Raw genomic sequence first — 12,564 nt, forward strand, 5'->3', positions numbered from 1 at the left:
TATTACGAATACGGGGTATATTCAAACGCTATCGTGATTCGGTAGACCCATCTGGTGTCGGTTAGTCCGTCTGTTAAAATAATCGGCATTCGAAATGGCCGCCGTTCCTGGAACGGCGGAGCAGTTTAGTGACACGTCTAATCTATGTGTGGCGGGACAGACTGCCATAACGCAGCGTATATGATATCATAAATGTCGCATCGGCCATAACAAGCCGATGCTTGCAGAATACCTTGGCGAGACGCCTATGAAGCTCCGTTTGGCTCTCCATCAATATGTTCCGTTCTAAGCTTCCTCAAATTGGCGTCCAAAAGACGCTCTTCGATTTCCTCCTCACGACTCCTAAATAAAACAAGAACATACAATCGTCTACGTAACGCTCATAATAATCGACAAATGATAAAAAGTAAAAAGAAAAAAAAAATAAAAAGAAAAAGGAAAGGCTGTAACTCCTTTGCAGAATTAGAAACAAAGCTCACAGGTGTGTTGTACGGCATAAATTAAAATTAAATATATTAAATACACATTTAAATTCGTAAAATATATAACCAAAAGGAATTTTATAAACTTATCAATTTTCCGTTCGCAGTTTCGCGGTTAATGAAGTTAAAACGTAACGTTAAAAAAAAATCAATGTTCTTGAATAAACATTTTTCCGATTAAACAGCACGCTCTTTATCTTGTAGACAAATGTTGTACGAGTGGAAGTTTAGTACGCGATCGATTTCAGTGACCTGTATTGAATCTAATGCAAAATGAACGTTTATCGTGAATTTCACAGAGCACTGAATATTACAAAAAGATAAAAAGTCGGCTGACCTTGCTGTGGCGCGTATCCTTAGTATGTAATATACATATTATACATATTTATAATACAGTTATGCGAAAAACGTTCGTACACACCGAGGCTTCTTCCGGCACTTCGGTTACATCGAGATTCGCGCTATTCAAGATTTCGTACGATTTTGTAGGTGGTTATCTAAAACTTCGTAAAAGTTACACTCTAAAAGAAAACGTTACCTTTGCCGTACCTCGCACGGAAATTTGGAATTCGGCGGGAGAAATTGCGGCAGACGATTACACAGACGCGAACGAGCGTTGTCATTTGCATATGCGTGCTAGCGAATGGCTTCAAGTACGGCCGCGATGACCGCATGTTTATTCAACGCACGGCCGTTCATTTCCTATATGACAATATTGGTCGATGGGCGAATCGCCGGCACTCCGCGGTACACGCGCGATTTGATATGCGAGCTTTTCGCGCTTACGTCGGTGATGAATTGAAAAATGGAGAAAGGCAAAAATACGTAATAATAACGTTCGCAAATATTATATATTAAGTAAAGCGAAGGAAATTGGAGTAATTATGAGATTCAGCACACTGAAGAGAGATACGCGAAGTGCAATTTCAAGATTTTTCGTAAAACAGCGTTTTCTTGTACGCCTCTGAGTAATTCAAATCGTTAATTACAACTGACTGTCGGAGAGTAATTTATTTGCATTTAACGAACGCATTTCGTAACATCTCTGAAAAGGAACTTTGAGGAAAACTTAATCGAACAATTTCTTTTTTTTTCTTTTTTCTTTTTTTTTTTATAAATTATCTTCGCTGTCTGCGACAAGATTTATTTGCTTGTTGAAGTTCGACAGTTTGCAAGGCTAATGTAAATTTTAATTTTACTTTATAAGTTTAACTTCCAGAATTTGATACGCGGTGCAGAATTTGTACCCGAGCTTGCTCAGTGGTTCACTAGACCGAAATCAGAGTCCGCTAATCGGCATCGAACCTCGGCCCACAAGAATACCGCGGCCAGAGGCTTTCAGGTTCGAAATAATGGCGAATTGTCGATTACCGCTATCATGCTCGTGCACCCAACTCCGCACCGAAATACGATGTATTTTAGGATACATCATTGCAGAGCGACAGACCGTTGACGCGGTCAATGGCACCGATTGTGTATGTACGAGAATTCGCGAGAATAGACGATCATGCTAATACGAATGCCTTACATTGCATTATTACCTTTATTGTAACAATATGCATTGTTACATTAAAACAGAAATTACTTATTATCTTACACAAATAAGAAAGAATACGCAATTTTTTTTTATTACAAAAGAAAATATTAAAGTAACAGAAACTTAAAAAAATAAAATAAAATAAAAACAACACGACACTTTCGTGTTTCGTACAATTTGCGAGTCATGTGAGTGCTTGCACTGCCACTTTAAGATTTTATCTAGATATAAATTATTTAACAGCGCGAAAAATGTTTTATGTAAGTCCTCTTAGTCTTTCTTAGTGCTTTGTCGAAGAGCGTGGTGTGCTTGTTTTATTTTCGATCTGATGAAACAACGATACGTCGCCCGTCGTTATCGGCGATACGAAAGAATCACGCAATGCAATTACTGCGTTTCGAATATCGGTTTCATAAATTAATTTAACGCATATTCCCGATAATGTTAATTAATTATCCGTCGCGATAACGTACGAGTTCCATCAACAAAGTGGCACGAATATACCTAACGTACGTATATCGTGCCGGAAGGACGACCGTGATCGCGAATAATCGCGCGTACTCGGTGTGATCAAGATTTTATTAATGGTTCCCAGTAATCCGCGATACTCGAAATCAGACGTTACCATGACAACCGGAATTAACTTTGATCTCAGGTGGGACGTCCATCGGAAACGTGTCCGCTATTCGTCAATGCTCCGCGTAATCAAGATCGAGAGAACACTTCAATAATATCCGACCGGTTAATCAGCTCCCCAATGCAGCATCACCAAATCCACGCGCGGGAATGCGCAAAGCCAGAAACCTACTTTTGATTTCGCGTCCTTTGGAGCAATCCGACGTTCCAATGAAACAATTTAAACGACGGCTTAGAGATCGTCAACTTAAAAACAGTGAATAACAATACTACGTCGTCTCCCGATTAAGTTACCCTTGGAAGCATTTGGGTAACGAAAAGCGAAAATTATACATATATTGAAATGAATATCTTGGTTCGTTCTTTCGGGTTATTTCTCTTTCTTTCTCTCTCTCCACTTCTTGACGGCACCTCGAACTTTTTAATTTCGGCACTCGGAACTCCCGCAGGATCGTGCTTTTGTCTTTGCGCAACCAGGCTTCTAGACAGCACAATCGCACGGAAGAATCGATCGTATCTGCGGTGGTAGCGACAGCATCGGCAATGGCAGCATATCGGGACTATACACGGCGACTAGCTCGCGTCGGGACGGCGCGAGGAGTTTGCATACAGTGTAGCCGCGGTTGACCGGGTTTTGCGCCGGGGAAATTTGCATTGAACGACGCACGCGAGAGCGTGCACGCGGATGCACGCGCGGGTCAACGCGCGTTTTCAGCCCACGGACGGGCGGTATTGTACATACGCCCGGGAATGTGCTGCGCGCAACCTCTTCCTCTCCCGGGTGCACGTCCGCGCGTGTAAACGCGCGTCCGAATAGAACGGTGGAAAATTATGCATGAGGATTTCGCGCGACTCAGCCCGGCGGGCGGCCCTTGCGTCGTCCGAGTATTCACGTGTTACCGGTAATTTATTCGTCCCCCGCGAGCGCGCGTGTTCCCAGCTCGCGGGAACGATCCGGAGGATCAACCGGCTGCGATAACGTCGGCAAGAAAAGGGATCGAGCGGAGCATAAATTCGCCAGATTCGATCGAAACCGCGGGGACATCATCAAATGACACTGAACGGAAAAAAAAAAAGAGAAAAAGATCAATAAAAAAAAAAATTTTGTTATTTTTTTATTTCGAGCCGTCCCTTTTAAGTCTCAAAATTAAATTTATGTATACGAAACAATAGGTTTATTGATACGAATGAATAAAATTTCGTCCTTTTTTTCGACAAAGGTGCGATTTACGAGTGCAATCGCATTGTGCCCGTGAGCACCCGAGGCGAGCTTATAAATCGCTTTATTGCGTTGCGATATTTAAACAATTTTTTTTTTTTACCTACGCGAAAGCTATCTTCGGGCGTACCATTTTGCAGATGGAATACAGCGAGCCGCGCGATAACGGAAGTGGTGCTTTTTTTTTTTTTCCACCCCACGGCGGCTGGAAAATCTTTCGCAAAAGGCACATGCGGAAACGCTGACGAGTTCCATTTTCAAAAACGCGAAAAAGTGCAGGACCGGCAATCGGAGTTATTCGCGCGCGGTGAATCACCCCGAGCTCGTGCGAGAGGAAGAGATGACCCTCGCGGAAGATAACGCGGTAAACGCATGTATGTGTCCGATTGCATGCATGCAGGCGTGCATATTTGATCGCCCCGACGCCGTCGTAACGACACGCGTTACAAAGCCAACGCGTGACTCACATTGCCATTTATGCGAGGACGGAATGTAAAGCTTAGCGAGCCTGCGATTTCGCGGATTGTCCCGTGAGGTATGTACCTGTGTAACCACGTGAATTTGTGTCGCCGTGTTTCCGCGGACTCAAAAATCTCTGCCCTTCGGACTCGTCCCCACGCGTTAATCGACAAGGTAGCGGGAAGCGTCACGGACGTCGACGTCTGTAACGGAATTTTGTGCGAAAGGAAGCAAAAAAGAGCGAAAAAATTGAAAAAAAAAAAATCTTTGCCCAATGCGCGTCCACGCAACCGTGTTAAGTAATCGGAACGATAAATCCCTCACGGTGTTTATTTGTGCCAGTTTATTCGTTTCCCTTGCGGAATTATCGAGCTCGAACGACGCACGAGATGGAAAACGCTATCGACGAACTTCGTGATTTTTTATCTCGCGCCGCGCTGTCGAGATTTCGGGGGTTTCTGGGCATTAACGGTAGAGCTTCTGGCCGTGGCACGATCGCACGCGTAGCTCATTACACCTAAACGATCGTTATTTCTCCGGCCACTCGATACAGCTAGCGTGCTGCCACGTCCAACCGTTCGATTTATAACGGTCTCCTTCGGGATCGGGACAATAATGGTGCATGACATGCACAACACGTAAGTGAAGACCGGCCCAACTTGGGACGCCATTTCCGAAATCGCGTCATTAATCGCGGAACAGGGCCCGGGCGCATTCGTCCCTCGCGGAGCTTTCCGCAAGATGGGGCATATACGGCGGGCAATTTTCGTAATACGATATATCAAAAGGCAACGAGAAAAGAAAGAGAAGAAAAGTAATTAACTATCGTGTCGATTCGACGACACCTGTCGTCTCATCGCGTTTAAAAAAAAAAAGAACCGATTCTTCCACGCGCGCTCTGTTCTTGCGGCGAGTCCGATTTCGTTAAAAATAAATCGTCGCCGCGAATTTATTTCATTCATAAAAGCGCAACATCGGGAAGCGCGATACAGCCCCAAGGCGTGCTCGTGCATGCATCGCTCTCGCGGACCACCGGGCGCGCTTTTACGCGCGATATCGTCGAATTGACGCAGCGCATCCGTCGCGTGCCGTTGGAATGAAGATGGAATAAAGCCTCGTCAGACCGGACCCGTCCATTTCTGACGGGCCATCGCTAAACGCTGGACCTCGCAACGTGCAAAAAAAAATTGAAAAAAAAAACGAGATTGAGCCTCACGATTGACGCGCCGCGAGACATGCATGTGCACGCATCGGTATATCGACGATTCGCTGCATAAGAATTGAGACGAGATGCGCTCTCGCGAGAGATCAATCTCTCTTTCCCATCGGAATTAATCTCCGAAAAAATTTTTTTCTAGCGTAATTCTCGCGTTTTAACGTGACCTAAAGGCAACTTATAACCGATAATATCAATTGGCGAGGGTAAAAAAAAAAAAAAAAAAAAAAAAAATACACAGAACGATACGCGACAAACGAAAGAAACACAAGAAGTACGCAATGGAAGTGAAAAGAGCCGGTTTCGTTGGGTTTTGAAATCGAATATTCTGTGTACGGCGGACGCGAAAGAGAGAGAAGAGCAGATGAATCTCGCGATCCAGTCCACTGTTTGAGTGTTATTAATTTTCTCATTCTCTCACGACGCGGTGCATCAATATACGGTGCGATTTCCACGAGCGATTGCGACTCCGCGATCGGGCGGCATTGTGATGCGCTTCGAAGAGTGACCGATCGTGTACGCGGGTTTCCCGTAGAATCTTAGCGGCGTATCGACGTAACTGTCGATACGTCGCCTAATAATATGCGCGACCGGTCGAGTGAGCGTCGGCGGAGATTCTTGCGCTGAATTTCGCGAACGCTCGCCCGACAATACGTCCGGCGATGGATTGCGTAGATTAAAATTGCACTGTCGGCATCATTCGCCGATATTCGGGTTATACGTCGACGTGCGGTTATGATCCGTCAATGCCGACGGGAACTGATGAAAAGTGCGCTGGGCGGAAATACGATTCTTTTTTCTCTCTCCTTCCCCCCGCCTCCTCCCTTCCGATGCGCAGTCGACGTCTGAGAGATGAGGCCTCCGGTCGTCGGGAGAGTCGGCCTTCGCGCAAAACATTTTCCTCCGCGATACGTACCTCCAGATAGAAATACCGTGCACACCAGGGCACATGCACGTTTTAGGAAAAATATCTATTCACGTAGCGAGGGAGCACGCATAGCTGTGCATTCGATATCAAATATTTATCCGGTGCTGCCACCGTCGCCGCCGGTGACATACATCGCGGAAGACACGGGCTCGTCCGTGTAACTTCGAAACTCCGGCCGGTAGTTAAGGAATGTTCCGAGTAGTTTTAAGCAGACAGTCCGGCGTGAAGTAACTTCAAAGTAACTAAGGCGAAATTTCATTAGCTCCACTGGCGGGACACGTCCTTACGTATTCGGCGGAGCGATTTGGAACGTCGAAAAGAAATGGTAAAATAATTTAGCGATCCTGCCTCTCATAAAAGAATAAGAATAATTAAAAAAAAAATCGAATTAAAAAATTTGCGTAATACGTGAATCATTAAAGCGTCATCCTAGTCACGTCAAAAACTCCTAAAAATCCCCGATTCGAACGTCGTATTCGAAAGCCGACGCTAACGAATCACCTAAACTGGCTGAACTCCGGGCAATCGCGAGGGCAAAAAGTACAATAATCTGATAATGCAAAAGTCTATATCGCTTCTCAAGCATGCACGTGCGCCCGCGAGGAGCAATTCGCCTTCGAGCATGCTCCGGCGAGAGGCGAGCCGGTGCGGGAAACGCGATGGGCGGAGAACGTGGGAAGATAGTGATAAGGGCGGCGAGAAGCGGCGGCGGCCCGCGTAGTAATAGAATGGTAAATACTTCATTAGCGTGTTACTGCACCCTTGTGGCCGAGCGACGGCCGGGAGAAATCGCGGGACGAACGAAGCAACCCCCGCGTGGCGCGCGAGTTTCTTTTCTTCTCATCAGCTGCCGTTGACGAGTCCATTCCGCGAGCGAGCGCATTAAATGTCATTAGAGCATCTAAGTAATCGCCTCGACTATCTCCCGCGCGCGTTTCCGCTCTCGGCGCAAGTCAGCCGTGTTATAAATTTCATGACGGCGTGCTGTAATCAACGACGTTATTATAAGCGACTCGAGAAGCTGCCGGTGTTACGAGCGCCCTCGGGCTCGTTGAGCCACTCCGCAAGAACCGAGATCACGATGATCAAAAATGAAAGAATGACGATTCTATAACGAGCGTTATCTGTGAAAAGCGCCGGGTCGATCCGCGTCAATCTGACGGCGTTTCTTTTCGCCCGCGGTGAATTATTATCGCCCGCCCCACAGCGTTCTCGATTGCGAGACTCCTCGAGATAAACTTACGACATAAATTAAACACGCTCTACCTTGAAATTACTACCAAACGTTAATATTTCGCGGAAATAGATCGAAAACGGATCGTTTATTTGAAACGGTAATAAAAGGCGGTAATAAAGTCGAGATAAATTAATAAATCACATTGTTTTCATACTCGGCTCTCATTTTGCGGATAGACGTGCACTTTTGACCTTTCAAATTAATTTTCTTTCAACCGCGCGCGCTCTCCTCCGCTATGTGCGATGAAAAATTCTTGAGAGCGTAAGTCAGATGTATTACAATTTCAAGATTGCACCTTGTATTATTCCTTCCCAGCTCACCGCCATTATAAGAGTTCATCTATCTCGCTCTCTTTGCTCTTATTTCCGGATTATGTATCTCTTCTAGCGCGTAGTTTTCTGAGAATCGAAATAAATTGAGACGGAGCTTGCGTTGACCGGATCGCACGGCAGGACGGAAGGTAAAGAGTCGCGGTAAGAGGTCTGGAGGAAAGTTTCGTGAGAAAAAAGGGTTGCCCTGGGCCGAGAGTGTCGATGCTATGAATTAATCAACCCCTATGATCGGGAGCGCGCGCTCTTGAGGAGACTTTCGCGGACAGGTTAATGGCAATATCATTATTGCAGCCAGTCGTTATTCACTCTAACAAACTGCGGCGCAATGCATTAATCTCCCGGGGCAATGCATCACCGGGACGCAGTGCTTTCTCGCGTACGCGCCGCGGTGCATGCCATGTAGCGGCTTGTGCGAGTGCACGCGCGGGCTGCGAAAGCACGCCGATGCCGGTGGTTCATGTTGCAATGTCACCGGTAGTCTAACGTGCATATTTCACTTTCGCGTGTCTCCCGCCGGTCCGGCCGCTTTCTCGAGCAGATCCGCGCTACGACAACTAGGCGAATTAAAGGGAATTTCGAGAGCGTGACGGCGAAAGGCGAGCGCCAAAGAATCTCGCCTTTCCGATCCCGAGTTCTGCCCTTTTCTCGTTCCTAAGAACTGCCGCGTCTCGTTCAAGCGCCGACAGAAACACCGACCTTACATCAGCTAGGGCGCGAAAACAGAGAGGAGTGCTTACTCCGAATATCCCTTTATATAGCGGCAATACGAGATATATTGCGCAAGTTATTTCAAGCCTCACGCGTGTGATAAATTGACATTTCTTTGCACCCCGAAGGAAACGTCGATACTGGAGTCGTCATTAAAAATTTAAAATCCAAGAGTAAAGTCGTATTAAAAAAAAAGAAAAAAAAATATACATATATATGCAAAGCCCGTATATGACGTGTCCGTTTGATATTTTTTTTCTCCCTTCGAACTTTGTGCTTTACAATAACTGCGTCGCGACTAGTGGTCGTAGAAGTTATTTTTCTCCGACGGGGAAGCTACCATGTATTATTCACCTCTGCGCCCCCGATATTTTGCCCTTGAACGCTCTAATGCGCCCAAAAAGCACGAAGGGGAGTAAGCGGTTATAGCATTTGACAAAAGTAACCCCGTGAGAATAAAGCGCTCTTAGCTTCCGAAACTTCTTGTCACGACCTTTTCGACAGCCCCGAAAACTTCTTGTTTGTATCACCGTGACACAAAGTACGATGCTAAAGAAATATAAAAAAGACGTAATGTACATATTCGGGATAAACTCACTGCCATTGGTGATACGATAATAAATCTGGATTCCAAAGGAAAGTAGTACGCGAAATTTAAATGCGGAAGTTACCTCATCTACCGCGCAATCGGCCGTTTAACCACGAAGAAAAGTACGTAAAATATATACCCAATAAATAACAAAAGTCCGAGGTCACAAAATTACGGTCGTAAAATTAAAGATTGCAAGAAATTCTAAATTACACAGGGCATCGCATTCTTTTTCGCGGAGCCGCCGCAACACAGATGTTAAAATAAAAAAAAATAAAAAAAAATTACTTTTATTTGTTATATTCGCGTATTTCCAGATGTTCGCTCGCTGGAGATTCGCCTCGAACCAAATTTCCTTTCGCAGCATAAAAAGGATGAAAAACAGGACAATTCTCATTTGGCCGAGCGCTCTCGTTTTCCCTTTGTTCGTAATTCCTTTACAGATACGCACGCTTTTCAACGACAGCATTAAACGAAGATAAAACCGCGACGGTGGAAGAGAACAGAAAAAAAAAAAAAAAAAAAACTTATCCCGGCCGTGTGGCGTATAATAATGCCGTCGTGCAAATAGATACAGACGTATCACGAAGACGGGCAAAAGCTAATTTCAGCACCGATAAATAACATCGCGATTAATAATTTCACAGTGGCGGCCACTCGCGTCGGTTAATTCAGCGTTTCGCGACATTGAATGCACGCCCGGCATTTATCCCCGCGGCGCGTTACAATATAATTTAACGTCAGTGGTAAATTCGTTTTCTCGCGTAATCGTTCACCCGTACGGACGCGCGGCATAATGACGTTTACATTAAATTCAACGTTATCGGAGTAACGCGATATGCATTAATGGCAAAAGTCTCGCCGGCCGGCGTTGTCGCGCGTAAAACTGAAAACGTTTGCGCGGGCCGAATCAACGGATCGACAATTGTTGCTGCCGCCACGTCGGTCGCCGCAATTCGCACACTCTCCGCAAATTAACGCAGATGCAACGAAGCGACGATGACGGCATCGCCGCGGAAAACCTTGCGGTCGCCTCGTTTCTGGGAATCATCTCGTTATGCAAATGTGTCATCACGATTCCCGCGAGATTTATCGCGCGCGGACCGCGGGAGGAATACGAAAAAAAAAACAGAAAAAAAAATATATACATATAACCGCGCTTTTCCCCATTGTCTTGCTCGTGCCACGGATGCGCGGGCGGGCCACGCGGCATCGCGCACTCCGGTAAGCGCTCCGGTTTACCGTTTCATTATTATAATGCACTCGCGCGTGATCAAAGTCACGTGCCGTCCTTTATTTAATAACGCGGCGCGGTATTGACAAAGCGCTTCCAGCTTACGCGGAACGTTCGGATTTAAACGGAATTACAGATTTAAAGGAATGGAAATGACAACGTAATGAAAGCGTTTAACGGCCGCAATTATTAATCGCAACAAACGGTGAACGGTATCAGCGGTGGTTTGCAGCAGCGAGTGTAAAAGAAGCGCCCGGGCGTTCGGTCGGCGGCATTAATCGCGGGCGTGGCACGTGGCCCGGGAAAATCGGTGCAAGGTGATCGCGAACTTTCGGACGATCGTCGTCGTCGTCGAGAGCGACGGGAATTGGTACGCGTGCACCGGTGCAAACCCCACACGCTATTTCTGAACGGTTCTTGCCGCCGTGATGCATGACCGCATCGCGTACTGCAATTAGTCCACGACGTGACAAATAGACGAATGCATAATCCAGCGCGGCGTCCGTCTTTAATCAAACGCGACGTGCTCCCGTGCGCACGTGGACACGGAGGTAGCCGATATTAAATCATATTGACATCTCGAAGCCCACCATTACGCGAACGAGTATCAAATTAATCCTTACTTTCTGCCTCCGGCGTTCTGGCGACGTCGACTCGAATTAGACAAAAGAGTGACAAGCGCGTTAATCTTTGCGTTAATTAATCCTATCCTATATAAAAAAAATTGATGTTACGCATGACATAGCTAATTAATCGATTCTATTATTACCGTTTATTAAATTATATATTTTTTTTTTTTTTTGTTACAGATCGACGCAGCTGCATCTACTGCTGTCAACGAAAGTGTCGTCACCGCCGATATTATTAATTATAAGAACCGCAGCCGATTCGTCGGTTGTTCCGAGAATTTCACAAAGTATTCCGGCATAATTTTTTTGGCTTTATTCTAAACGCGAGTGCCGGACAGAAACGCGCGAAAGTGATCAATAATTTTCGCGATGTAAAATCACGGTCGGGGTGTTCGCGAGTGACTTGTGCGCGGAAGGACGACTCGACACGTCCCATCTGAGAGGAGGAACAGGCCTGGGATAGGCATCATGCATCGGCGGAGCAACTTTTAGGTAAATATAAATTTCTTTTTTTTTTTTAATCTTTATAAAAATAAAGCTTTACCCTTATTTAATTTAAATAGTAACATGTCTACATTAATATGTTTTATTTTATGTTACAGTCACCGGCAGAACTTTACAACTCCGCTGAAGCTCATGCAGATTGGTAAGTCGCATGATTTTTCTTTCGTAGTTTGTAATTGGGGTCTTTTAAAAAATAGCGCGCGCATGGTTTTTTCTAGTAATTTTTAAAATACCGCGTACAATCGTATTTTAATATATCGAATGTATTGTATCACATATTGAATTGCGTATAACGCGTGTCTATTCATTAGCTGCACACTTGGTTAAAATGTTAACATTAGATTAGAAGCATAGTAAAGCTAATTCAACGTTATCTAATTCAACGATTCGGTGATTCTTCCTCATGCCTGTGCTATTTGCTCCGGCGCTATCAAGATAGCTAACAACGCTACACGCGTAAAAACTCGAAACAGTAGATAACGGAACATTTTTTTTAATACTATTGAAAGTCACGGTACGTCTTTTCGCGTTAATTTATGACTACGCTTTATCGGAGTACAAAGTGCTGATAAAAAAAACCGTTGCTGCTTTTTGCGTAAATCTGTTGTACGGACTGTACCCAATCAGACCAACACAATCAGCAGATTAGACTTATATATTTATACCGTTTGAATTTAATTCATGGAACGAATAAATTATATGTATATTGGAAAAATCGAAATAGTCCTCAATCGATCTGTATAATTAAGATTTTAATTGCTATCGTAATTCGCACTGAACCGAAAAAGAGAGAGAGAGAGAGATAGACAAACAGAACGAAAGGAGAAATGAGGGATGTAGAAAGGGGGAGGAAG

At 45.1% G+C, this 12,564-nt stretch overlaps 1 protein-coding gene and 1 long non-coding RNA gene across 15 annotated transcripts in view; one reads left to right on the forward strand and one right to left on the reverse strand.

The window, feature by feature from the left end:
- Heph (polypyrimidine tract-binding protein 1 heph) overlaps positions 1 to 12,564 on the reverse strand; it is a 349,521-nt gene that overhangs the window by 281,925 nt on the left and 55,032 nt on the right. For 3 of the 14 annotated variants that reach the window (XM_070655595.1, XM_070655603.1, XM_070655596.1), the window contains one exon: positions 233 to 342. The exons of 2 other annotated variants lie outside the window; for them this stretch is intronic. In XM_070655595.1, the coding sequence (XP_070511696.1) occupies positions 233 to 271 (39 nt within the window). In that variant the 5' untranslated portion in view covers positions 272 to 342. Of the gene's footprint in view, positions 1 to 232; positions 410 to 12,564 lie in introns of those variants that run through there. 9 more of the 14 variants (XM_070655609.1, XM_070655608.1, XM_070655598.1 and 6 more) reach the window with 5 other exon arrangements.
- LOC139102064 (uncharacterized) lies at positions 10,856 to 12,198 on the forward strand. The gene is made up of 2 exons (XR_011545659.1): positions 10,856 to 11,698; positions 11,809 to 12,198. It is a non-coding gene; the product is annotated as an uncharacterized lncRNA (long non-coding RNA).

The sequence above is a fragment of the Cardiocondyla obscurior genome, linkage group LG04, assembly GCF_019399895.1.
Source record: "Cardiocondyla obscurior isolate alpha-2009 linkage group LG04, Cobs3.1, whole genome shotgun sequence".
Classification (NCBI taxonomy): Eukaryota; Metazoa; Arthropoda; class Insecta; order Hymenoptera; family Formicidae; genus Cardiocondyla; species Cardiocondyla obscurior.